Below are 27,922 nucleotides of genomic sequence, written 5' to 3' on the forward strand. Positions count from 1 at the left end.
ATATACATAGAATGCCATGACCTTTTACATTTCTTGAATCTTGGAAAAAAAGATGAAAAACATGAAATAGTTTACAGCAGGAACTAGTTTTTTTTTTTAAATGTAAATTGTTTATGTAACTAAGACTCTGCAGAATGTTGCTTGCTTGCCTAATGAGTAAATGGAGATTTCTCTTTTTCCTATTTGTCTTAAATTTGTATCTTCTGATGCATAGCTGACATTACCTGGTATAGTTTTCCCACTTATGTCAGCATTCATGACAGCAGTGAAAATAAAGAAAAATAAACATATAAAAGAGAGACATTAAAGTGAAATAAAGGGGAGGGACCCCCATGTCAAATATTTATGGTTATCTGCTCCACAACAATATTTTTACATTTTTTAACATAGAAGTACACTTATACTGCACAGTCTTTTCTCAATCTTTCAAATTATTCTGTTGTGGGAATTTTAAGTTCTGCTGGGCTAAACATTGTTTTAACAACACAGGGACATCCAAAATTTTGCCCTTGTGAAGGCTCCAATGGCAAAATGCAAGGAATCAACAGAATAAGGGCAATGTAATAAAGTTGGGCAGGTCATTTTAAGGCTGCACAGTTGCAGCCCACAGGAATGCCAGTCCCAAAAGGCTATACTGTATCTTAATATGAGCAACCTCTACTCAGATTAAGATGAAGCACTGCCTACTTGGTACTGGGGTCTTCACAGGCAAGACTCATAGTAAACAGATGTACATATTATACAACTTCCTAGGTAACAACTTGTCAGGTGAAAGTTCACAGTGAGCAAGAGATACTAAAGAGGCCTGCAAGAGAGGTTAATATTTTGTTACTGCTCTCTGCTCAATCAACAGTTTGGTAGAAGAACAAATGAAAATCTGGAGTACTTCAACAACATCAGAAGAAAAGGCAAATATTCTACAAAATATTCCAACATTACTGGGTTTGGATTTTTGTTATTCCCAAAGAGTAGCATATTACTGATTCCATATGTTTTTAAAACCTGGAGGATAACTGTAAATATATGAAACATCTTTTAAAATATTTGCATTTAGTGACAAATATATATTGCAACTGTATTGTTATTGTATATAATTACCTGCCAAAATATCAGTGTTTCTCGCAGCTATCGTTTTAACTTTTATTATTCCTGATTCAGCAGCCTATAAGAAAGAGAGAATTAATTAAGCAGCAACTTTTCATGTACATTATTTGAAAAGAAACAAGAGAAGTTATCTATCGTTAATGAAAATTGTAACAATGCAAATATCAGTGCAGTTTTGTTGTATTCTCAGTATGTACAGTTAATCTGACAGTGAGGACTTTGTGCTTTCTCCAGTTCTGCCACCACAATTTCCACCTCTTTCAACACAACTGTGATCAAGAACCTTAACTTTTAAAAAGAAAGTTATTCTTCTTGTCTTCATTGTTATGAAGATAATCCTGCCAAACACAAAGTAAACCACTAAAATGTAGACTTTCCACATGACACACAATTGCTACATTCTTCTCAGCTCAAACACTCACTTGGAAAGCCTAATAACAGTATAAACAATTTTCAACAACTTCACTGATCATTTAAGTAGTAGCATTCATACCTGTTCACTGCTGTTATAAGCAATAGCTGATGTTGAGGAAGCAGTGGGAAAACTGGCTGTTGTCAAACCTGAATCAACTGACAAAACTTCCAGCTTTACCAACCAAAACAGCCAATGCAATAGTTACAAGATCTGAGGGCAATGAATAGCAAAACCTTGTGAAACAGATTTCTGTGGAACTTATCAAAACTAAAACTATATTTCATCCAATTAGACTCCTATTTTTCATTCTAAATTCAATAAAAATGTTATTTAAGTTTACTGAATGGTGGATAAAATTCATTTTTTTAAAATGTAACCAAATAAACATATTTGAAAACTAAATGCATTTAAAATTAATAGGAAAATATAACAATTCATGTTAAGGCCTAAACATATTATAATCCAGTAAAAGTATTTAAATTCTATTAATATTAAGCAGTATGTTTGCTACTAAAGTTTTAAAGTTAAGTCAATGAACTCTCAACCATCACTAAGCATTAGAACCAAATTTTTTTGGAGCTGTAAACTGAGAGAAAATATTTACCTCATTTCAGTTTATTCAACTAGCTCAGTTCAATGACTAATTCATTTAAAGTTGAGAAACCAACTGGCAGCTGAAAAAGCACAAAAGTTTGGGGTTTTTTTTCTTTCAGTCTATTCATAAACACCTGAACTACGTCTACACTAGAGGTTTTTTCTTTGTTTTTTGAACAAAACCCACAGAGAGTCCACACTAACAGAATGCAGCACCTTTGTCAACAGCCTTCTACCTCTCCCCCACGAAGCAGAACACCTGTCTGGACAGAATCTATCGACAAAAATGCCACATGGACATTCCAGGGGGCCCTCTGTCGACAGATAGATTTGATCACTGGGCAGCTCTGTCTGCTGTGCTTCCAGTCATCTGTTCTATTGAGAGAGGGCCAAGCTGTCCAGCCACACACTGTCAACAGAGCGGATTGGTTTTTGGATCTGCCTGCATGTGCGGACGCACTCGGTCGACAGAGGTTGTGTCAGAGGATGTCTTCCAACAATGACTTATGTCAATAGATCGCTCTAGTGTAGACATAGCTTTGGAGTGGGGATGTGATCTACTACTTGTAAAGCCTTGAACAAAATGGTAATCAAAAATATTCAGTACAATTCACTATAGATATTTTCTTTCTTTAAACAAACTAGCTTAAAATATAAAACATGTTGGCCGTGTCTACACTAGCCAAAAACTTCGAAGTTTACTAATGAAGCGCTGAAATACATATTCAATCCCTCATTAGCACGCAGGTGCATTCAGGAATAAGGGGACTTCGAAGCAGCTGGGGTCCTTTCAAAAAGGAACCCTGTCTGGACAAGCCGCACGGCGGCAAGCTACGTCAATTTCGAAGTGCCGCGGCTGCCCGCATGCTAAAGAGGCACTGAATATGTATTTCAGCGCTTCATTAGTAAACTTCAAAATGGCCATTTTGAAGTTTTTGGCTAGTGCAGACATAGCCGTTTTGATTAATTTCCCCCACACATACCCAACACATCCAAATTCAAATTTTTGTGCACTTTGATTGAATTTCATTTGCCACCCAAATGCAGCTTCTGACAAATCACAAGTAAAAATCATCATTTAGAAAATAAGAAATGCACTGTTCACTATATTATTATATAATAAGTAAGTGTACAAATTAAGGGCAGGTCTACAATAGGAGGCAGTGTCAAACTAAGACATGCAACTCCACCTATGTGAATAGCATAGCTGGAGTTGATGTAACTTAAGACTTACTGTGGTGTCCCCACTATCACTCCTCACGACCTGGTGGAGTACAGGGGTTGACAGGAGCATGAGCTGAGGTCAAATTAGCACATCCCTACTAGATCCACTAAATTAAATCCCAGGAGATCAATCTCCAGGGCATCAATCTACAGGTTAAGTGTAGACAAGCCCTAAGAATCTGAAAAAATGTATATTGTGCAAAATAATTGCTTAAATACATGTTTACAGATACAGTATGGTGTGGTCAAACTGCAGCTCATGGCTCTTCTACAGTTAAAGTGAGGCTTGCAGAGTGCCTCCCCTCCACCCCCACCCCCACCACACAAACCCTGCCCATTCTCCAACTGTCCGGTTGGTGAGCTGAAGAGGCCAGGGCTTGTGTTCTGGGGTAGGATTCTAGGAGCTTCTGTCTGAGGTGACTGGTGCCTACTCAGAATGGGGGAGGAACAATGCAAAGGTTCACTGCCTCCAAAAACAGCCCAAGTCATGCCCCCAAAGGAGCACCCTCCTTTTACCCTCAGCTGCACCTCACTGCAGTTACCAGGTGTTAGCTCTTCATGGAGAGGCAGTGGCAGCTGGCACCTTTAGGGAGGAACCACAGCTTAAGCTACATGGTGAGAGAGAGTGGCAAAAGCAGTTTTCCTGAAGCTTCCAGTTGTTGATAGCTGCATCTCCGCATGGAAGCAGCTCCCAGCTTTCCAGCTCCAGCAGCTACTGTGCAGGGAGGGGGGCCCAGAGGCACCATGTGACTGAGCAGGGCCAGCACTCCCCCACCTACCCCACCAAACATGCATCACCTCTGGCTTTTCCCAGGGGGAGAAGGGGTCCTATGGGCTTCAGCTTCACAGCTTCTGGGGACTGAGACTTCAGCAGGAGCAAGGCTTTTTTTTTTTTTTAAACATGACAAATTTAAGTGAGTCGTAATTAATTTAATAATATTACTGTAAACTTTTATACAACTATGTGTATTTCTCAGCCCAAACCTAGATTCTAAATACATGCATTCAACTTTCTGCAAGTTTTGCCAATTAAATCCAGGTTAAACAAATGGTACTATGCCTCAGGCCTTATACTTTGTTAAATTTCTATTTATTTGTGAAAAATTCTGGGCATAGAAATAAGCTTCACTGAACACTGCTTTCCTATACTTCAAAAACTCACACCTGAACTGACATACAGTAATCATCATAATCCAACATGCAGATATCTTGTCTCAGTTTAAAATGCAGAGCACTAGATGTCTCATTAAGATCTTAATTTGTTTGCTGAAGTGTTTAAATTTTTCAGTAAGTTACTTCTGTTCTGCTAGAGTTCTAAAAAATAAGCTAATTAGGAGTATCTTGTCACATCAGATTGTTTCTATTAATTAATATGAAGGATTTACTTGTCATAGTATGACTTCAAATAATCTTCAAACTAACCCCCATCACATCTTCTGGCAACTGATTTCTTTCCTGCCAGCAGAGACAAACTCAATTTGAATTAAATAAAAACAAAATGTGTCCATGGATATAACATGTTCACATATGTTACTACACATGTCTGAGAGACCAGGATAAACAAAATTTTAGTGCATTTCTCCTGTACTGGCTGTATAACTCTGAAACGTTTGTATAAAAATATCAGCTATTTCAAAATAAAATTAGATGAAAAAACCCTACTATTGAGACCAAAGTTAAGATAATTCACTGTCATTCTGAATATCAGTAAACTTTATTTTTCCCATTTACAGGTATAAAAGTTAAATGATCATTTTAAAAGATAAAATACCCAAACAAATCAAATAGTCTACATTTAAGAAACACTTTTTTTTATCTTTAAATTACTACATATGACAAAAAAATTGATATGTGAATATTTTATTGAAAAAACTATGTACTGAAGTTTGCAAAAAAGTTTCAACCACTCTAATTTCAAATAGTGTGTCTATTCACAGGAAAGAATTAATGTTTATTTTGCTTACTATAATACAGCTATGCTAACTATAATTATCAAAACAAAAAAGCAGTCAAGTAGCACTTCTTCAGACCTGAAAGTCTATGTTTTACTGAAAAGGAACTTGAACAATCCTTTACAGAGGGAATACTCAGAACTGTCATTTATATTCAAATTTGACACGATAACACATGGTTTGAACCAAGACAGCAATTACTTGGACCATTATAAGGACTCTTCTACATAGTTTGTTTTATCTAACTCTTAACTTCCCCACACCCACCTCCTGCTGCCCCTCTGCTCTTCTGATTTGCCAGCCTTGATACTCATTTTTCTGATTTGTCAACCTTGATAACAATTTTTGGACCTGTCTGCTTTATGTATTGAGCCTGTTCTGGTATGGCTACGATCTGAAGAAGTGGGTCTGTCCCACGAAAGCTCATCACCTAATAAATCAAAACAAAAAAGCAGTCAAGTAGCACTTTAAAGACTAACAAAATAATTTATTAGGTGAGCTTTCGTGGGACAGACCCACTTCTTCAGACCATAGCCAGACCAGAACAGACTCAATATTTAAGGCACAGAGAACCAAAAACAGTAATCAAGGAGTACAAATCAGAAAAAAGTGACAAGGTGAGCAAATCAGAGAGTGGAGGCGGGGGGGGCGGGGAAGGTCAAGAATTAGATTAAGCCAAGCATGCAGACGAGCTCCTGTAGTGACTCAGATAATTCCCCTCCCGGTTCAAACCACATGTTAATGTGCCGAATTTGAATATAAAAGACAGCTCAGCTGCTTCCCTTTGAATAGCGGTGCGGAAGTTCTTTTTCAGTAACACGCATACTCATATCTTTAACAGAATGCCCCATTCCTTTAAAATGTTGACTAACTGGTTTGTGGATCCGGAGTGTTTTGATGTCCGTTTTGTGCCCATTAATCCTTTGTCTAAGGGAGTCAGAAGTCTGTCCAATATACAAAGCATCTGGGCATTGTTGGCACATGATGGCATATATGATGTTAGTAGAGGAGCATGAGAAAGTGCCCGTGATTCTGTGGGTAACCTGGCTAGGTCCAGTGATGGTATTTCCAGAGAAGATATGTGCACAAAGCTGGCAGCGGGCTTTGTTGCAAGGAAAGGTTCCAGAACTGGTATTCCTAGGGTATAGACTGTGGCTGTTTCAGAGGATCCTCATAAGGTTGGGAGGTTGTCTGTAGGAGAGAGCAGGCATGTCACCTAGGGCCTTCTGAAGTGTGGCATCATGATTAAGGACAGGTTGCAGGTCTTTAATAATTCATTACAGTGGTTTGAGTTGGGGGCTGTAGGTGATGACCAGTGGTGTTCTGTTCTTGGCTTTTTTGGGCCGATATTGGAGTAGTTGGTCTCTGAGTAATTTGCTCACCTTGATCATTTTTTTCTGATTTGTCCTCCTTGATTACTGTTTTTGGTTCTCTGTGCCTTAAATATTGAGTCTGTTCTGGTCTGGCTATGGTCTGAAGAAGTGGGTCTGTCCCACGAAAGCTCAGCTAATAAACTATTTTGCTAGTCTTTAAAGTGCTACTCAACTACTTTTTTGTTTCGATAGAATACAGACTAACATGGCTCTCTCTCTGTCACTATAATTATTAGATTATATATCCATTATGTTTACAAATAAAACTAATTTTAAAGCATTTGTGTCTTTTTAAGAACAAAAGATAGATGTTTTGATCAAAAAGATGTAGTGACTGTATGAAACATGATGCACAACCTTTTGTTCTTCTCTCTCCTCCTACGGATTAAATACACTTAGTCAGGAAATATGGAATTCGGTGTCTTTAAATATGAGGAAACATCAACACAAGGTCTCAAAATATAAACATGAATTCTAGGTGTTTATAAATAGGAGGAAAAAGTGGTCTCTGGACCATGGGCTCTGTTAAATATTTGGTCCACACTATGGAAGAATTTAATAACCTCTGAAACAGACGAATGCCTGAACCATCAATAAAACAGTATAAACATGAGCTATCTCTACCAAACCCTTTCAAACAGTTTAAAGCAGGGGTCAGCAGGCCCCCCAGCATGGATGCCAAGAATGGCCCTCAAGCCGATTTTCATCGGCATGAGACAGGAGCTCAGCCCCACCCCTCCTCCCCTATGCAGCTGGGAGCTTACACAAAGCCATGCCACCTGTAGATTAACAAAATACCAGCTAATGCTGGCAACTACCACCTAAACAGTAGAGCTCTGCATCTTAATTTATTAATGAAGTGTAGCCAAAGTCTCCCCCTTACAAGCCAGCTTGCTCGCTGCCCCCCACCCCCACTGAGGAGCACACAGGGCACGAAAACGGCTGCTGACAGCACAGTCTTTTGATGCCTCTCACTGAGGCCCAGATGTGCTAGCTCATTGTGACCCTGAGAAACAGAAAGTACAAATAAAAGGCTAACAGGCCAAACTGTCAACCAGAGGGGGCGAACCTCAGGAAATCACTCCAGCTGGCATTGATGGATATGATGACCACACAGCCATCCCAGAAGAGGAAGTCTCCGCCCACACAAAAAGAATGTCCTGTACTCCTAAATTGCTTATCTCCTGTCTTACAAGTGCAAAGTAAGAAAGAATTGCCCTTGTAACAAACTGGCGTCACAAAAGACAGACCAGTACGATCTGACACCTTAGATAAGAAAGAGAATACGTAACCTAAAAGGGGTATAAAAAGGTGGGCCCAGCAGAACTCTAACTTAGAGTGCATCTCCACCAACTACCTGCTGGTCAGGTCACGTGATTGCCTCCCAAGGTCCGCAACTGGGGACACCCAACCTCGTATTCGTCTTTCCACGGAATTGAGTGACCGATCCGGCTTGGCTACGCTGGTATCGAGAGACGCAGAGAGGGTAAGATATACCCATGCTAGGTCTCCTTTCTTTTTGTGCACAGTTAAAGAATTAGAGCTCTGTAACTAGATGTTGTTGTATCAAGATATCATTGTGTTAGATGGTAACAGATATCTTTGTATTGGATTGTAACGTAACCTGTTAACACCTGTACTTTGCTAGCATATAAGAAGTAGACAATAGCCTTTTGTAACCACACATTTATAACTGTAGCTTAATAAACTTGTAACCAGTTAAGATCTAAGCCTCACTGCTGTTACCCTTTTGTCACTGCAACACAGCTAGCACAATAAAAAGAACTTTAACCGTTTGGTTACCACAGCTTGGCCATAGGTGAGAGTGCTAGGAGCTTCCTGCTCTAACAGTAAAAAACTTGGTTGTTCAGGACCCAGGGGAGTACCTCACTGCACATTACGCGGCCACCGGCTAACATGAAGCTGTTGTAACCAGGACTATTAGCGACTTATAAAGTAGCACCAGGACTCAGATCATACATAAAGGTCAAAAGGTCAAAATTTGGCACACCACCTCAGACAGGTTGCTTACTCTCTGGCTGTGGCTACACTTGGCCAAAACTTCAAAATGGCCATGCAAATGGCCATTTCAAAGATTACTAATGAGGCGCTGAATTGAATATTCAGCATGTCATTAGCATTAGGATGCTTTCGAATCCACACAGCTTGGCGTGGCTACACGGGGGTCCTTTTCAAAAGGACCCCGCACGTTTTGAAATCCTCTTATTCCTCTCAGTGGAGGAGAATAAGGGGATTTTGAAACATGCAGGGTCCTTTCAAAAAGGACCCCCATGTAGCCGTGCGCTTTCAAAAGCGGTGCTCCTGAAGCGCTGTGGCCGGAAGCATCCTAATGCTAATGAGGCACTGAATATTCAATTTTGAAGTTTTGGCCAAGTGTGGCCACAGCCTCAGTGTAAAGTGTCAGGCTTTTCAGGTGGTAGTGTAAGATCTTCATTGCAGAGCTACAAAACATCAGTAGCAACAAACAGTATGCAGTTTTAATGGACTAATAGGGTATCTTTTTATATTTAATTTTTGTGCAATTTTAGTATTTTGATACATAAAAATGTTATTAGAAAGAAACCAACTCCTATGGTATTACGGAGATCAGGAAACCCAACTGACTGAAGTATTAATTATTCGCGATCAGCAACCTCAAAATAGTGTTATTAGGCTTAAGTAATAGCCCTGGAACGTGCAAAAGATACTACTGATTTTAATTCCATGCTTTTGTTACAAGAATTAAGAGAGGGCAGTAGAGAGAAGTTGGTGTTCAGAGATCTTAGATTACAAAGATTAATTCTCACTGTCTGGATACCTGGTCTTTATATGAAGTAAATCAACATGCTCTTTCCAGTTGCAATGATCCTTTCACATTACCAAAATTTTAATAATAAATATACTCTGTTGATAGCCATGTCAGCAGATAATGTCCAAGAAAAGAATACAGGTAGTAAAGTCTGGTCTACACTTCAAAACTTTACCAGTATAACTATTTCATTTAGGGGTTATTTAACTGGTACAAGTAGACAAGCAAACCCCCTACCATGAAGCAATCTGAACATCATTTGTGCCAGCATAGTTATTCCTCTTCCGATATGGTATAGCTAATGTGCAAAAACTTTCTACTGGTGACAAGTCTGAACTACAATTACTCTTAGATGTTGCTCCTCTCAGTAAGGGACAGGACTGTAGCGTGCAGGGCATAACACCACTATCTTTACAGTACCTTCATTTTAAGATCAGCTTTTTAATTTCCTGATATGCAAAGAGAATGTGAACTTATATAATAGGTCTAGCAGACCTGTTGCTATATATAGCATATACATTAAAGAACTGCATCTTTCAGCAACCTGCAAGATTATATGTCCCTAATAATGTCTGTAGGTTGAACCTCTCTAATCCGGAGCTCTGTTGACCAGAAAACTCTGTAATCCAACATGATTTTAGTTAGCCAGAGGACCATTTATGCATGTGGCCAAATTTCCCTTGGTCCCAGAAAGTTTGTTTACAGCCACCAGCCCTGGCTCTCAATGTTCTGTGCTGTAATTTACCCCTAAATGTCTTCTAAGAGCCCAGTGAGCAGTGGCAGTGTTGGTAATGCGCTAGAAAATACTGACCTCCTGTCATCCAGAAAATTCTTTTATATGGCACCGATCAGGTCCCCAGGGTGCAGGATGAGTGAGGTTCAGCCCTTACAAACAAGATATGTGAGATACTGTATTAAGAAAAATACATATCACAGTCACGGCTTTTATTCCAGATTTATCTGATATTACAAAGGTTGTAATTTGACACCAATCCCTTCATTTACTCCAACTTAAAAACAATAATTGGGAAAAAGAATGCATTTTTTTTAAATTTTTGCAACCAAGAATTTAAATGGTAATTCATATCTCAGAGATCTGACTAAAATGCTGGGTCACCTCTGGAGCCTCAAAATTGCTCAAGGTTTGCACCTTTTACTAGAGAGAAGGGAAATCAAAATCTCTCCCCTCCAACCTGCTCCCCACACCGGCCTGGAAACATCCTTTATAGTCCTTTCAGGATTGATAGCTTAAAATATTGCACACAAAGCAATTGAAACAATAACACTAGAGAAGTATGTTCACTATTATTTAGGATCATTTTCATATTTTGCTTGATTTAAAAATAGCAATTTTGCCAATTTACCATTATTTCTCTTATCTAGTGATTGGGTATTGTTTGTCTCTACTTAAAGGGTAATTTTCATTTTGCATTGAAAGCCATAAATTATGAAAAAATGCCCACTCATATGCATATACATTTATATACATAGCAAATCCCACATACCCTGAATTAGACCTCTCTTACAAAATATGATTATTGCTTTGCTCGTATATCATTCCAACTACTTATTTTACTTCCAAATATGTTCTGAGTTCTTAAATATTAACATTCAGTGGTTTTCAACTTATTCGCAATACGTTATGAAGGTTTTACTCAAGCCTGTCTTCCACAGAAACATCAAAACAGATTATTCTACTAATTTAGGACCCAGTGGATTTCCATGGCTGTGGACTACACTGAAAAACCCAAGAATAATTTAGATGTTTATAAGCTGGTGAGCAAAGCATTCTTACCATGGGCTGATAAAAAGCCTTCTTGAGCCTGAAAAAAGGCTAAAAAACAAATATAACGAACACAGGGTGGATAAAAACCAATTTAGATTTTTATTTTTTTCAAATCACTAGTACTAAATTTATGATTTAAAATTAATATTTACAATTAAGTCTCATCACAAACATACCACACATACACTTATAGTCATAAAAATAAATTAATGGTTCTAGTCCAGAGGTTGGCAATCTGTGTCTCTTTAAACTGCCACCGCTGACTCCTCTGGTGACTCGCTCCCTGCCATGGCTGAAATAACATAAATAAATTTAATTGGTTTAACAGCTGGCAGTAGGAGGGATCTGGACACTAAACCAATTAAATTTAGTTCCACTATTTCAGTGCAGCAGGACAGGGAACTGCTGGCACTGCAGGCGGGGGAAGTGAGCAGGAGAACTGGGGGAAAGAGTGGCTGAGTCAGCCCCTGCTGGAGCTATGCAACTCCACTGAGGCAGCAGCGGAGCAGAGGACTAGAGCGTGCACAGCTGGAAGAACTCACCTGGCTGAGACAAATTAATTCTGGGGATGTGGGGGTGGATTTGGGGCTGAGATGGATTGAGCTTGGGGATGGGTGGTAAAACTAAGAAACTTACTAACTCATACAAATTATTGTGTATGTGCTGTTCTTAAAACAGGGGTTACAAAAAGTATGGTCTGCCAATATTTACTAAAGCCAGTCTCGTGTTCACATGCACTACAGCTTTTGCAGTATTGATTTTGTAATTGAACTAGACAAACAGCTCTCCTTGCTATTTTGGTTGCAGGCCCCTACTGTAGTTTGTCCAACTTAACTACTAATTCTTGCTTCTTCAAAATTCTAGGTTGGGGCCAGCAACCCCCAGCACAGGTGCCAATATTGGCATACAAGTCAATTTTCATCGGCACACAAGGGGGAAAACTCAGTCCCACCCCTCTTCCCCCATACAGCTGGGAGCGTGCTCAAAGCCATGACGCCAGGGGATTAACAAAAGACCAGCTAATGCTACCAACCTCCACCTAAACAGTAAAGCTCTGCATCTTAATTTATTTATGAAGCTCTTATAAGTAGAACTATTGAGCTATGTCTACACGGCAAGTGCTATTTTGGGATATGGCAGTATCCCGAAATAGCTGTCCATGTCTAAGAAATGGGCCCACTGTCCTGAAACAGTTTTCAAGATAATGGGTGTGCTATTCCAGCATCCCCGTACTCCTTGCAGAAGGAGTACACTGATGCCTCGAAATAGCACTATTTTGGCATGTGACACCATTTAGACAGTGCCACATGCTGAAATAGCCTATTTCAAGGTTAGACTGTCATGTAGACAAACTCAGGCTATGTCTACACTATGAAATAAAGTCAAATTAATCAAAGTTGACTTTGTCACACTGAGTATTATAAAGTAAAAGTTGAGTAAACGCAGCTACCCCACAAAATCGACTTAGTACGTCCCCATTAAGTTGCCAAAGTTCAACTACTGCAGCAGTCCATTGTGGGAACCTATCCCACAGTTCCCTCAGCACTGTAGCATTCTGGGTTTTTTCACTGGTGCATTATGGGAAAAATATCCTGAAAGTGGTGGTGGGTGTGTGATGTCCTCTTCCCACACTACATTGTTTTAAAAGGGAGGGTAGTGAGGGCAAACAGCCATTTTTCAGAAGTCTCTTTCCCCAATGAAAGAACCTATTTGAGTAATCTGCACGATGGAACTTTTAACAAAATGTGTCCTGAGAGCACCCACTGTCATCTTCACACACTGCATTGCCCTCATTCCCCTTCCCTTGAAAAGCAAATGGACATTTTTCAGAAGAAAAGAGGGAAAAGTAAGGAATCCCAGGGGAAAGAAAACCATGACTGAACCATGTTAACCGGTTGCTCAACTATTTTCCTCCCAGTTAAAGAACCCCAAACAGTGGAAGAATCTGGATCCACGTTAAGTAGGGAAATACACTATTATTCACAGAGAAAGAAAGTAGGGAATCCCAAGGGGGAAAAAAGCCAAATGTGATGAGCTTCAGAAGCCGTAGCATCCTTTGCAAATGTGCTCTGGAAGCACCCAGCTGACTGTGCCATGTCCACAGGTACCTCGACTAGTTTTCCCCTGGTGAAAAGACACCTTTCATAAAGCAACACATCACTGAACATAGCATCATGTTGTTTATGACAACAGTGAATTAAAACTAAATCACATGCAGAAAAGTAGGGAGGGAATCACGTCAAAAGGTCACTCAAATATTTTTCTCCCTGTGAAAATACAGCAAACAGGCCACTGCTGAGACTGTGGCTCCCCCGAGCCGCACGCTTTGGGGAGAAAGCTGGAGCAGTGTGCCTAGGCCAGAAAATTTATGCTGCCCTTTGTGGGGCCACATCTCCTCTTCCTGTAACCTGCTGACATTGCTCTATCACCTGTGTGCCTAGGTAGGAGGCCAGGCCCTGAAAATAGGTGTGGCTGGGGGCCCCAAACTAAGCTCAAATGCAGGGGTCAGCTGAGCCTCCTCTGAACATGATGCAGCAACCTAGTTTCTTATTGGCCATCCTCCCTGGTGCGTGATGCCTCACAGGGGCCAGCCAATCCCTGAAAATATTTCCCGATGGGGAAGCCATTCCCCTGGCATTTGGTGAGCCCTCGGAAAACGTGAAGCGCAGAAGCCTTCAACCTGCACAGGCCAGGATATGCTGCTGTCTGGAAGCATGGTCTGCACTGCACAGCTGGCATATGGTATGGAGGAGAGGGATGGGGTGGGGTGGGTCTAGCCACATGGCGAGGTGGGGCAGTGACTAGCCCACCAGCTGCATGGTGCCTGTGGGGGAGAAGGGCTGATCCATACAAATGTGAATCACAAAAGAGAAGTTTCTCAGCCTCTTCTGTTAAATCCTGTGCAGTGAGGAAGCCCTCACTCCATAAAGAACATGCCGCTGCCTGCAAGCATGAACCCCACAGCCTAGCTAACATGTGGTGTGGTGGGATAGGGGCTGGTACACCAGTTGCATGGCACCAGGGGGTGGGGTGGAGAGGGGGGTGAGCCACTTCAACTGGTAGGGGTTCTAGACCCCTAACTGCATGACCCCCATGCAAATGTGAAGCACAGAAAAGAAGTTTCTCGGCTTCTCCTGCTACATCCTGTGCAGTAAAAAAGCCTTCACCCCACGCAGGGCAAGACATGCCATCACGCTGTCTAATGTACCACTGTCTGGTCCCAGTACCCAAACCGCCATGTGGTGTGGTGGGGTGGGGGCCAGCCCACCACCCAAACTGAGACACTGGCTCTCCTGATGGCTCCATGCTGGGGCTTCACTCTCCATGCAATTGTCAGGCTGATCATAAAGAAAAATTCAAAATGCTGGGATTCCTGGTTCCTACTTCCTGCACACCTGGAGAGCAGGGGAGGTGAAAAAGGACAGACAATACACATTCTGGGCATTGTAGTATACTTCTGGAAGACAATAAAATCAACTTAAAGAACACAGTTTGCACAGTAGGATTAATCTGACCTTTTAAATTCGAACTTGGCATTACGCTGCATCCAATAGTTGATGCAAGAATGCCAACCTTAGTACTCCTTAAATTCAACCTAATGGTATTCACAGTGAACACAGTCACATTGTAAAATTGAGCTAACTGCCTTAAAATTGACTTTATGCTCTAGTGCAGGCTTATCTTTAATGATTTTAAAAAGAATCATCGGCAGCTGGACCATGCATAGAGGTCAAAAGGTCAAAATTCAGCACTCTGCTTGAAAAGGTTGCTGACCTCTGTTCTAGGCTTTGGACATGGCCAAGTGGGTCAACTGGTTACTATCTTAAATGCTTCATTCTGCAATGCATCATTCTTCAAAACTCTCTCTACAACTTTTAGTATAAGCGTGATTTGACACGCAAATTCTCAAGCTGTTTGCTGTGTTGGATGTTGCTAGAAAAAATGCATTTGAACTAATCCTTGACTTATTAAATTAATTAACCAGGTCTACAGTCTATCCCCCAAGCATACAATACAGAAAGCTGCAGGAAAAGAAATCTAGAGTTGTTAGTTGCCACTGTCATTTTCTTATTTTATATTACGTAATACTTCCCACTTATTTAGGAACATTATGGCCAAAGACCATAATGATGCTGCCATAAACCTATTTCCTATTTTACTTCTGCATAATTCAACTTTTCCAAAGGTACACCACTGTATACAGAAAGGTCTCAGAGTACGCGAGGGTTCTGTTTCGCATGCCCTCAAGTAAATGCAGATTTCGTGTAAGTGGAGGTCCGGCTTTTTCCCCGGCAGAACATACCTTCTGCAGCTGGGGCATATGTTCTGCAGCCAGGGAAGCAGCAGAAAGGTAGGTCCTAGGATGGGGGAGCAGTTGGAGAGGGTTAAGTCTGGCAGTGGGTTGGGGCCATGGGAGGTGGGCTAAGCCTCGGGTGGGTTAGGGCTGCAGGGGGATGATGTTGAGCTGTGCACAAGGGTGGTGAGCTGGAGCCATGCTCAGCTGGTGAGTCAGGTCATGGGGGGGTGGGGAGGGCAAGGGGTTGAGCCAGAACCAGAACTGGGTGCAGGTGGTGAGCTAGTAGCAGGGATGAACGGAGGGGAGGGTTCAACCAGAGTCGCGCAGGGCAGGTGACTTGAACCAGAGCCCTGCATGGGTGGTTTAACTGGGAGGGAGATTGAACTGGGGGGAAGGCAGCTCGAACTGGAGCCACGCGTGGGCGGTTTAACCGGGAGAAAGGTTGAACGGGGAGGGGGATGGGGTGTCAAACCGGAGCTGCGCAGGGCGGGCAGCATGATCTGGAGCCATGCACGGGCGGTTTAACTGGGAGGGAGGTTGAACCGAGGGTTGGAGTGGTGAACCGGAGCCATGCGGGGGCAGGGGCAGGCAGCTTGAACCAGAGCTGCATGCATGTGGCTTAGACCAGGGAGGAAGGATGGAACCAGAGACGCAGGAGAGGGGTTTGAACCAGCGCAGGCAGTTTAAACCGGGGTGGGGGTGGGGGGGTAAGCTGGAGCCATGTGTGAGGGGTGGTAAGCCAGAGCCAGAGGTGGGCATGCGGGGTAAGCTGGAGCTGCACACAGGTGGTGAGCTGGAAGGGTGTTGAACCGGGACCAGAGAGCTTGAGCCAGAGTCAGGCCTGCGGGTTGGTGAGCTAAAGCCAGAGGTGTGGGGGGGAAGAGTAACAGCTGTGCATCAGTGGTGAGCGGATCAGGGGGTGCTGAGCTGGGGCTGTGCAGAGATGGGTGTGTTGAGCCAAGGCAGGGGGAGTGAGTTAAGAGCAACTGGAAATCGTGGTGCAGGGTTTACCACAGGAATCGGGGTCAGAAGCATAAGAGCAGGATCACGTGCTCTGAGTTCACGTACTCTGAGACCTTACTGTACTTCCAAAAAAAAAAAAAGAGGGGGTGAGGGGATGGAGGGGGAGGGAGAGAGAGAGAGAGAGAGAGAAAAAATGAGACTTAGTCCAAAACTGAGTGTTGTCTAAGCACAGTCTTAGCTTTTCTGAAAGCTTGATTTAAATCAATCATTATTTTGGTGATATAAACAGTGATTAAAATCAATCCATCCTGGGACATATAAATTAATTAGCAAAAGGTGTGCTAACTGTGAAACCTAATAGTTATAATCTAAGTATTAGGATTATCAAATAAGAATGAATTTAAAAGCTGCATTTTGGAGGAATTGGAATTGGTACAAACGAACCTGGAAAAGATGTAGCCAGGTCAAACAAAAAGTGTTTTAGCTGTTCGGATAAAAAGAATGATTGATTTCTCTGATAATTGTACATGAATCAAGTATAAGATTTGGGAAAAGGATAGGGCCTGCTGGATGCCCAGTTCCTCAAACAAATGTTTGTTAGACCAACAATGAAGAATTCTAGATGCTGGCAATCTTTCCAGTTCTACAAACATTTCTTAACTTTGGCTTTTCAGTAAGTTACTTTGAAGCAATTTTGATGCCAAGAAGTCAATGGGAGGTCAGTTGTTTCCTCTGATCCACTTTATTCTAGTTTTTTCCCTGGTATGGCACAAAAAATCCACTAGTCTCCGTGTAATGTTGGGTAGAAATCAGCTCTTTTTTTTTTTCTTTTCTGCCTGCCCCATTAGCACGCTTTGAAACTGTTATCCACATTTATGGTCCTAGTGAGTGGGGAGTGGGGGGGTAATTTCTCAAATGACTATGCTCCTTCCTGACACTCACTTTTCTTAACAAAATTTCTGTCACCTCTCATTGAAAGAGTCTGATATATTTTCATTTGTACTGCCAAACTTCAGTGTGGAACATGTAATACCTATGCATGCTTTCACAGGTTCTGATTGGATTACTGCAGCACACTTGGTGTGGGGTTATATCTGAGGACTACTCAGAAGCTACCATTAATGGAGAATGAGATCATGTCAGCCTGATGATCTGAGCTGCAGAAAGAAAGCACAATTGTCTGAAGATTTAAATGGTTTCCTGTTGCCTGTTGAAATGTAGGGGCATGATCTATTAGCCCTACATGTAAAGTCCTCCTTTTTTCACTTCTTACAAAATTTTAATCAAAAAATTCCCAGGGTTTACAAAAGCCATTATTGAGATTTCCCTTATTTTCACCCAAATCGTGGACCATTCAAGTGAAAAAAAAATACTGATGATACTAAAATCCAGTATGTTACATTAAGTAGATCTCTATAATGTATGTATTAATAATAAATTAGTCTTAAGTGTAAATGCCAGCCTATTAAAGTAATGCAATGTAGAAGAAGATTAATCCATGCAAGTTAACAGATGTACATATCTTTAATGTACAGTTCATGAAATAAACTACATCATTAAACTGCTTCTACTTTTGATATTTTTATTTATCTCTAATTGTTGCTTTCTTTCTCTTCTTCCCTTTCCCAATATTAACCTTCATATTTACCCAGAACTGTGAAATTAATTTTTGCAGTAATTTTCACTATTTAAATTTTTTGCAACGAGCTCTAAAAAATCCCCAGGAAATGTTAAACAAACAAAAACCAACACTGACAGACCTTGCCTATCTATTAAAGTGCATGACAATGGAAAGATTAAGATTTCCCAATATATTCCACCTATATTTATGTTTAAATGTTAGAAGTGTTAAAAACCAACAAAGGCAGGCAACATTTTCAATCAAAGCTGAAGGTTAAATTAAAATGTGACACTAAAAACAGAGAGTTGACAAGTGGGAGGCAGCATGGTTCAGAAAAATAAGCATCAAAGTTGAATCAGGAAGTCCCTAATTCTATAGCTGGCCGACTGCAGCCCTCGTTAAGCCATTTTGCTTCTCTGACTCAGCTTTCCCATCTGTCAAATGGGAATCATTATACTAACCTGGTTTGCAAATCATTTTTAGCCCCTACTCTGTCAATAGGAGTATTTGCTGAAAAAAATTACTTATTTGAATAAATGATTACAGCATGGGCTATAACTTTCTTCCCAAAGCCATAGCAATATCAATATACAACACTGATTCAAAAAAATATTTTATCTGAAGTTCTACAAAACCCAAAGAAACTGATCAACAAAAGCAGGTTTGTTGATTTCTGCTCCTTTCCAAATGTAAGTGGGTGGGAAAAGTGAGTGAACAAGAGTCACCAGGAGAATTAAACATTTAATGTTGAAGAAAAACACTATCAGACAGAAGATTAAATTTTCATAGGGAAAGTATAAAAACATTTCAAGCCTGAGGTATTTCAATCAACTACAAATACAAATAAAACTTTCATCATTCAAAAAGAGAAATATATGCTGAAAGTTAATTCATAAGTGAGGATTCATTTTCCTCTTATCCTACAGGATTTCCTCTCATCACAACAGTGACTGCATTCTTGCATAGTGGTTTTCTGATACAGTAATCTGAACTTCTAAAATTATGCAACTCCATTTCAATTCATACAGCTGCTGAGTCAACTGGGACAGTATTACCATCCAAAAATGATGGCTTATGTTAATTCAGTGTTCTACTGGTGAAAGACAAGTTTGTGAGCTAAACACAGAGCTCCTCTGAAGGTCTGAAAAGATGAAGGTGATGGTGCAGATGACAAAGAGCTCTGTGTAGCTCAACAACTACCTCTTTCACCAACAGAAACTGGTCAGACACAAGACTAGTTACAGTTTGGAATAAGACAAAGAAAGCAAAGACAAGAAAGAGGTATTTCAACTATAGCTTAGTTCCCAGTGTCTGCTGTTCCACGTTATTACAGCAGCAAACAACCTAACACACATGAAGTTACCAAGAGAACATTTTTACTTTGACTCATTATGGAGTGACTAATTAAGTGTTTGCAAACACCTAGAAGATAATAAGGTGATAAGAGAAAGCAAGGGTTTGTCCAGGGTGGAGGGTAGCTAACTAACCCAATAGTTTTTTTTTTTGTTCTGTTTTTTATTTGTTTACTTGTTTTTGTTTTGTTTTTTCGATAGGACAAGCCTTGTAGCTGAGGGTGGAAGAAAGAGTTGCAGATGTGTTATGTCTTTACTTTAGTGAGGCTTTCTACACTATTTTGTATGACCTTCTCATAAACAAACTAGGGAAATGCAACTCAAATAGACATATTATGACGTGGGTGTATAATTGGGTTGGAAAAGCATTCCTAGAGAATATTACTAGTGGTTCACAGTCAAGCTAGAAAGGCTTATCAAGTTCGGTTCTGCCAAGATCAGTTCTGTGTCTGGTTATTCAATCTCTTTGTAAATTATCTAGATAATGACAAAGTAAGTAGACTTTAAAGTCTGCAGGTAATATCAAGCTAAGAGAGGTAGCAAATGCTTTGAAGGACAGAATTAAATTCAAAATGATCTGGAGCCCTGGGGAAGCTCCAGGCACTGGCGCTTGGGCCCCAGAGAAGTGGCATTCACAAATAAATTAATTTGTAAATGTCACACTTGCAAATGTCAAGACCTTACTGTAAACAAAATGGTAAATAACTGCCTAGGATGGAGTACTGTGGACAGGAGTCTGGCACTCATGGTGGATCACAACTATCAGTCAACAGTATAACACTGTTGCCAAATAAATTAATAAATCTGGGATGTATTAGCAGAAGTGTTATAAGCAAGATATAAGATGTAATTCTTCCACTTTTCTCCATGTTGATTAGGCCTCAACTGGGCATCTTATTTCAGAAAAGATGAGGACAAACTGAAGAAAGTCCAGACAAGGAGCAACAAAAATTATTAAATGTCTAGAAAACATGACCTATGAAAGAAGATAGAAAAATTAGATTTGTTCAATCAGGACAAGAGAAGACAAAATGGACATTGTAACAGTTTTAAAGTATATGAAAGGTTGTTACAAGTGGGAGGGAGAAAATTGTTCTCCTTAACCTTTGAAGATCGGACAAGAAACAACAGGCTTATTTTGCAGCAAGAACGGTTTGGGTTAGACATTAGGCAGACTTTTCTGGCAGAGAGTTAAGTAATGGAATAAATTTCCTAGGGAGGTTGCAGAATCTGCATCAATGGGGATTTCACTGTCAGGGATGATCCAGAGAATACTGAGTTTTACCCTGAGTGCTGGAGACAGGATCAGATGACCTCTAAGGGCCTTTCCAGAACTATGATTTGTAGTTTGATGAAACGTGTATTTTGTACCTTGCAAAAGAGCTTTACCAAACTATGTATTTATAAGACACTAAATCATGATATCAACCTGTTCCTAGATCCAATCCAGCCTTCCCAATTTTCTACAGAAAGTAGTAGCTACTGATGGTAATTTGCAAACTTCACTGTGAAAGTTGTTTTGATTTCAGTTTTTAAGGAGGTTTTTTTTGAACAAATTACACTTAATTAATACTTTGTGTCTTCTGTTATGTGACCTAATCAGATGTTTCTTACAAATCTGTAGTTCCTCCTAACCTTAAAGTCACTGGTCAAGCAAATTAATCCAATAACCATTTTAAACACCAGGATAAGACTCTATTCCTAATTCCAATGCCCTTTTAGCCAAAAATGTCTAACTGCCAAATACAAAACAGCGTGTATTTAATATTAATTCTACTGTGGCACACCTACCAAATTATTTGCTGCCAGATCATCTATTCCAATGGTACAAAACTTATTTAAAGGAATACTGTCAATTCATTGTGCATTAACACCCAGCATTAGCACTGCAACACTAATTCATTAATATAATGGTTAGTTGTAGTTTGTTATCAGTGCCATGCAGAAATTACGCATTTACTGTCTGTCAACAAAGGACAAAGACTATCAAGCCTGGTACATTCCAAACAAAAGAATGGCTATAGCAAATGATGAACAGATGATACCATATATGGAAACAATTCAGGGTATCTCATCTCTTATGACTAGTAACAAACAAGAGGATCAACTATTATTCTACCATTAGTACTTTAAACATAAACAAATGGTTTAATTTTCCGCTTGCCTTCATATTCCAACATAACCAATTGCAGTAGTAGAGAAATATATAGTAAACTAGCATAAATTCTACATCAGTATAGTTAACTTTGTCTGCCAATAATAACTGTTCAGGCATTTCATAACTACAATCATATCACTCTTTGGCTTCAGAACCTGTGTGTTCTGTATAAATGTATATTGATATAAACAAGGCATATATTCTGCTACATGACACAGCCAAAAGTGAAAAATAAAACACGCAACAAGGCATAGTGTAAAAGTCAATGTCAGTAGCATGTTGATATTTTCTCCATTCGATTACAGATAGGTTAAGTATAGCACACTAGCTACACTCAAAATATTCCCAGCAATATATGCTCAAGACATTAAAATTTTTTGCTTGTGTGTATGATCCATTTTGCCAAGTTTCAAATGTCACTGTCAGTAATATCACCCAATAAATCACCAAGTCCACCTTTATTGTTCTATCAGAATGTATAAGCCTAGGACAAAGTATAATGATGTTGGTGGAACTGTTCAAGCCTCAGGATACGTGCTCTGCCATATGCTGTATGCTATGAAAACCTTTTTTGGGAGGGGCACGGGATAGCATATGTTTCTTGATTTCGCTCCTCCTCATGCCACAGCTATTCATAACCCCTCAGGTTACGAATCATAATTGCTTCTCTAAGAATGGCCACAGTGGGTAAAACCAAAAGTCTATCTAACCCGGTATAATGTTTTCCAACAGTGGCCAATTTCAGGTGTCCCAGAGAGAATGAAAAGAACAGGTAATCCTCAAGTGATCTGTTCCATCGTCCATTCTCGGCTTCTGGTAAACAGGGTAGAATCAGAAGATATATTTTCCTGATGATGTGAGCTACGGACATCACAATTCTATTAAGTTTAACTGCTTTCCTTCTGGTGTGAAATAAACAAGCTTTTGAGCTGCATGGGGCTCTTTTTCAGGTCTTGGAAAGGTACTCATAGGATAATGTGTACAATGCAATTAAAAACCCACAGTGGGCCTGTACCAGCTGACATAGTCTCATGGGGTTTGGGCTAAGGTGCTGCCTACCTGTGATCTAGAGGTGTAGGCTCTGGCTGAAGCCCAAGCTCTAGAACCCCTGTGAGGGAGGAGGGTCACAAAATTTGGGCTGAGGCCCTAGCCCAAACACCTACTTTGCAATTAAACAGCTCCTTAGCCCAAGCAAGCTGACAGACCAACCACAGATTTTTAATTGCAGCATAGAGATATCCACAGTTTCAAACTAAAGAGAAAGTGGAACAGGCTGTTTAACATAAGTAGTTAAAACATACTCTAAAAGACACAAGATGGGTACTGTATATGTTAGAGGTGAGGGAAGTGGGGAACCCCCTGCAAAGCATGAATTTTTTTGTAAGGGGGGGTTGCAGCATGATGGGCTGCTGGGTATCAGGTTCATTCATGTCATTAAAAATGCTGAAATATATTACTGATTTTATGTATGTGTATTCATGCTTATATGTCAATTATTAAAGATTTTACATTCTACAGTCTTATTTTCTTGTGTCAAAAGTTGTTTTTTAATTCATATGCCTATAACCAAAATTTCCTTTAGTTTGGATTACATTAGACAGGTTGGGGGGCTCTACTAATCACAGGAACAAAAAGTGGAGCCCAACATAAAAATATGCTCACCCATGATATGTGTAATCTTTCTTTTAGCCAACTTCTGTTGTGAGAGAGAAGCCGACCTGAAAAAGATCTCTGTGTAGCTTGAAAGCTTCTCCCTCTCATCAGGTTGGTCCAATAAAAGATATTGACTCACCCACCTTGACTCTCCAACACCCTGGGACTATACACTACATATACGTATTCTAAGAGATCAATCGAGGAAAGTGATGCCAACAATAAGGCAAACACATATGACAATTTATCTCAACTAAAACAGCATTTTTTCTACAACCTAGACTCACATGCAACATATTTTATATCTGTATATTACTCTAAGTCAGAACAAATTTTCAAACAATGTTTAATGATTAGTTCTGCTTCTTTCTCTAACCACTTTATAGTAAACAACATAAGTACATGTTAATACCTGATATATATGATCATGTGATTAAACATACCCCACTATATATGCATAAACAAAGCATACTGAAATGAACATAACAACATAAGAAAGGCCATACTGGGTCAGACCAAAGGTCCATCTAGCCCAGTATCCTGTCTGCTGACAGTAGCCAGTGCCGGGTGCCCCAGAGGAGGTGAACCAAAGACAATGGTCAAGCGATTTGTCTCCTGCCATCCATCTCCCGCCTTCGACAAAAGGTTAGGCACCATACCTTACCCCTTGCTAATAGCCATCTATGGACCTAACCTCCAAATATTTATCGAGCTCTTTTTTAAACTCTGTTAGAGTCCTGGCCTTCATAGCGTCCTCTGGTAAGGAGTTCCATGGGTTAACTATGCGCTGTGTGAAGAAAAACTTTCTTTTATTAGTTTTGAACCTGCTACCCATTAATTTCATTTGGTGTCCTATAGTTCTTACATTATGGGAACAAGTAAATAACTTTTTTGTATTCACTTTTCCCACACCATTCATGATTTTATATACCTCTATCATATCGCCCCTCAGTCTCCTCTTTCCTAGACTGAAAAGTCCCAGTCTCTCTAGCCTCTCCTCATATGGGACCCATTCCAAACCCTTAATCATTTTAGTAGCCCTTTTCTGAACCTTTCTAATGCCAATATATCTTTTCTGAGGTGAGGAGACCACATCTGCACGCAGTAATCAAGGTGTGGGCATACCATAGTTCTATAAAGGGGAAGTGAGATATTCTTTGTCTTATTTTCTATCCCTTTTTTAATTATTCCTAACATCCTGTTTGCTTTACTGACTGCCGCTGCACACTGCGTGGATGTTTTCAGAGAACTATCCACTATAATTCCAAGATCCCTTTCCCGATCTGTTGTAGCTAAATTTGCCCCCATCATATTGTATGTATAATTGGGGTTATTTTTCCCAATGTGCATTACCTTACACTTACCCACATTAAATTTCATCTGCCATTTTGCTGCCCAATCACTCAGTTTGCTGAGATCTTTTTGAAGGTCTTCACAGTCTGCTTTGGTTTTGACTATCCTGAACAGTTTGGTGTCATCTGCAAACTTTGCCACCTCACTGCTTACCCCTTTCTCTAGATCATTGATGAATAAGTTGAACAAGATTAGTCCCAGGACTGACCCTTGGGGAATGCCACTAGTTATCTCCTTCCATTGTGAAAATTTACCATTTTCATTACATTAGCAATGTAAAAGGTACTCAAAAGAAACTTTAGTCAGTTCTTGAGGCTTTTATATATTTTACAGTTTTAAGAGCATTCTTCCTCATTTGTGTAAAAAGCCCACAAAAATCAGAAGTGACAAACTACCAAAGTGAAAAAAGGAAAACCCTATACTTTTTCAGTTATAGTAACTGTGACACTTCTTAAAAAAGCAGAAAAAACTCCAAGTGTGATTCTCAAGTTGATGTCTAAGACTGCTTAATTAGAACGTAGCAAATTTATCATCTGAGCCTCCCTTTGTTTAGTAAAGCATTCAAAGAAAAGAAACCCCTTCACCTGAAATCAAAAGAACGTGTTGACATGCAAAGCACATGCCCAATGAGAGAGCTGGTGAAGAACTCCGACTCATGTAGTCATGTGCTTGCTGAGATTTCAATGCTTCTTTAACAAAATACACTGAATCTAGAGTTCTGCTTCTTTTGGGAGAGGTACACGTAGATAAGACCTCAGACCCACACCTAAATCTGCATATTTGGAACTTATACTACATGAAGCCTCAGGGGATGCGAGCAAAGGGATCGTCCCACACAGAACGAGCAATGTGCACCCTGTGCAGCCTCCCTTCCCTTCCGTTCCTCGTTAGCAGACTGCTATTAAAAATACTGCTCTGGGTAGGCATTGACAGCACCCATGCAAAACAGCGGCAAAGCTCATCACTCGCTCAAGCAAATGCCATCAGCGCACACAGGGCCCCGCCTCTGTCAATCCCCGGCTGCGCTCCTTAGGAAAAGTTCTTTAGACTTCGGGGGCGGTGGGAGACCAGCAGCCCGGCTCAGCGCGCTGCCCGCCACGACACCAGCCCGCGCGGGGCAGAGACCAGGCTTGAAAAGTTCCAGCCCGAAGCGCCAGCGCCTCCCGGACGCAGCCCCGCAGCGAGGGAGGCAGATACAAGGTACCACCCTGTCAACTCGGGCTGCTCCCCCCGCCCGGCTCAACGCCCCCCGCCCCGCGCCCGTCTACTCCGGTGCCTCGCAGGCGCCGGCGGGCTCCGAGGGGGCCCGGGGAAGGGACGAGGCACAGGCCGGGCCCGAGGAGAGGGCGCCCCGCCTCTCACCTCTTTGACGGGGGGGAATTTCTTCCGGCACTCCAGGCTCAGGCCCCGCAGGTCGCCCTGCATGTTCTCCAGCAGCTTCTTCACGGCCTCGGGGCTGCTGGTGCCGGACATGGCGCCGCCGGCCGCGCTGAGCAGGGGCCGGGCGGGCGAGCGAGCGAGCGCGGCAGCGGCGGAGAGACGGCGGATGGGGATAGGGGTGGGGGAGGGGGGCGCTCCGCGGCCGGACACGTCTGCGCGGAAGCGCCGGAAACCTTCCGCCTCGGTCCCCTCCCGCGGCCGCCGCCCGCTCCCACAATCCCGGGCGGCGGCGCTGCGCGTCAGGCCCGTTTCCGCACGCACGGCCGGGGGCGGGGAGAGCGGCGCTGTGGCGGGGCCCGGCCGCTGCCCCCCAGGGCGGTGAGGTGCTGCGCGGCCGGGCCCTGGCGCCCTCGGGGTAGAGACCGAGGGAGCCGCGCGCCCCGAGGAGCGCCGGGGCGGCGTCCCGTGACCTGGTGCGTCCGGCGGCGGGTACGGAGCTGTAACCGCGCAGCGCTCCGCCGTAACGTATCCACCGCCCTGGCCCTTAGCGCCGGGAGCCCTGGAAAAATGGGCTCCGCTGCGCCTGCCTGGGGCTCCCGCCGGGGCCGGGCAGCGGGAAGCCGGGGCGCTGGAGCAGTGTGGGTAGCGGGGGTGTTGGGAGACACCGACCCACCCTCAAACCACGAGAAGTCCTGTGGCACTTAGGGACTGACATAGTTTGGCGCATAATCTTCCGGGGCAAAGAAAAGACCCACTTTGTCAGGTGGTCTGTGCCCACGAAAGCTTGTGCTCCAAAACATCTGTTAGTCTGCAAGGTGCCGCAGGGCTTTTTGTTGTGTTTGTGGATACAGACTAGCACGGCTACCCCCTGATACCACTGAAACCCACTGTAAACCCAGAGGGGTGCCGCGGTTTCCCTAGTCGCAGCATCTAGGGGTTGGAAGGACACGGAGGTTGTGCAGCCCCTCGAACCTTGGTATTAGGGTGTCTGCACACCTGCTTCACAAACCTATTCCTCCAGCCAAACAAATGCACCTGGTTAAAACCACTCACCATACAATACACCACAGCCTCAGCTATTCCCCTATTCAGGTGCCAGTTCCCATACCCCTGCACATATGCCGGTTTGATTTTCCAGAGCAATGAATAGTGAATCAGATTAGGTCTGGTTATGCTACTGAGGCTGTGTCTACACTATAAGATAAAATCAAATTTAAAGGAATTAGCTCCATATTAAAATGTCACTGTCTTTACTGTAAATACCCTTAGTGAGCCCTAATAGTTATAACAAACTGTTGATATTATGGGTGGGTATAGAATCAATTTCGAATTTAACACTTTGAACAAAGGCTAGTGTGGAAGCATCACGCGTTTAATTTGAATTTGTTAACCTACAGAAGTGTCCTGTATGTATCCCACAAAGCTAGGCGGTGACCCTCTATGTGTGAGTGCTTCCTTCTCTGCTGCTCTCCATATAGGTGCACAGGAAGAAGGTCACAGAAAGTCTGCGAATTTTTGATTGAATTAGAATTTGAATTTTAGTTCAGTTGTGCCCAGGCCTGCGAGTATAAAGGCCTGGACATGCAGCTGACAAAACTGGGCGGAGGTGGACAGGGCTGATAGCACAGCTGACTGCCATTACGCTAACATCTGCAGACTATGCGCAGCACAGGGGACCCACACAGGTTTGAGAGAGGGCTGTAGGCACAGCTGCCCATCAGTATGCCAGCGTCTGCAGCGAACATGTGACTGATGGAACCAGTGGGAGTGGACAGGGCTCATAGCACAGCTATGCTGCTGTCTGTCGCTACACCAGCATCCACAGAGGATGCGTGGCACAGGGAACCCGGGCAGGATTAGGAGAGGGCTGAATTCTGTTACTGGATGC

The 27,922-nt window shown here is 41.9% G+C and overlaps 1 protein-coding gene and 1 long non-coding RNA gene across 7 annotated transcripts in view; one reads left to right on the top strand and one right to left on the bottom strand.

The window, feature by feature from the left end:
* Positions 1–26,239, bottom strand: part of MON2 (MON2 homolog, regulator of endosome-to-Golgi trafficking) — a 175,966-nt gene extending 149,727 nt beyond the window's left edge. For all 4 annotated transcript variants that reach the window (XM_075013786.1, XM_075013775.1, XM_075013765.1 and 1 more), the window contains exons 1-2: positions 26,017–26,239; positions 1,099–1,162 (exon numbers count right to left, since the gene is read on the bottom strand). In XM_075013786.1, the coding sequence (XP_074869887.1) occupies positions 1,099–1,162; positions 26,017–26,127 (175 nt within the window). In that variant the 5' untranslated portion in view covers positions 26,128–26,239. The remainder of the gene's footprint in view (positions 1–1,098; positions 1,163–26,016) is intronic.
* LOC142023168 (uncharacterized) overlaps positions 25,696–27,922 on the top strand; it is a 38,260-nt gene continuing 36,033 nt past the window's right edge. The window contains exon 1 of one of the 3 annotated variants that reach the window (XR_012648142.1): positions 25,696–25,854. This is a non-coding gene — a long non-coding RNA (uncharacterized LOC142023168). Of the gene's footprint in view, positions 25,855–26,366; positions 26,524–27,922 lie in introns of those variants that run through there. The other 2 variants (XR_012648143.1, XR_012648140.1) reach the window with 2 other exon arrangements.

This window comes from Carettochelys insculpta, chromosome 1 (genome assembly GCF_033958435.1).
Source record: "Carettochelys insculpta isolate YL-2023 chromosome 1, ASM3395843v1, whole genome shotgun sequence".
In the NCBI taxonomy this organism is placed as follows: Eukaryota; Metazoa; Chordata; order Testudines; family Carettochelyidae; genus Carettochelys; species Carettochelys insculpta.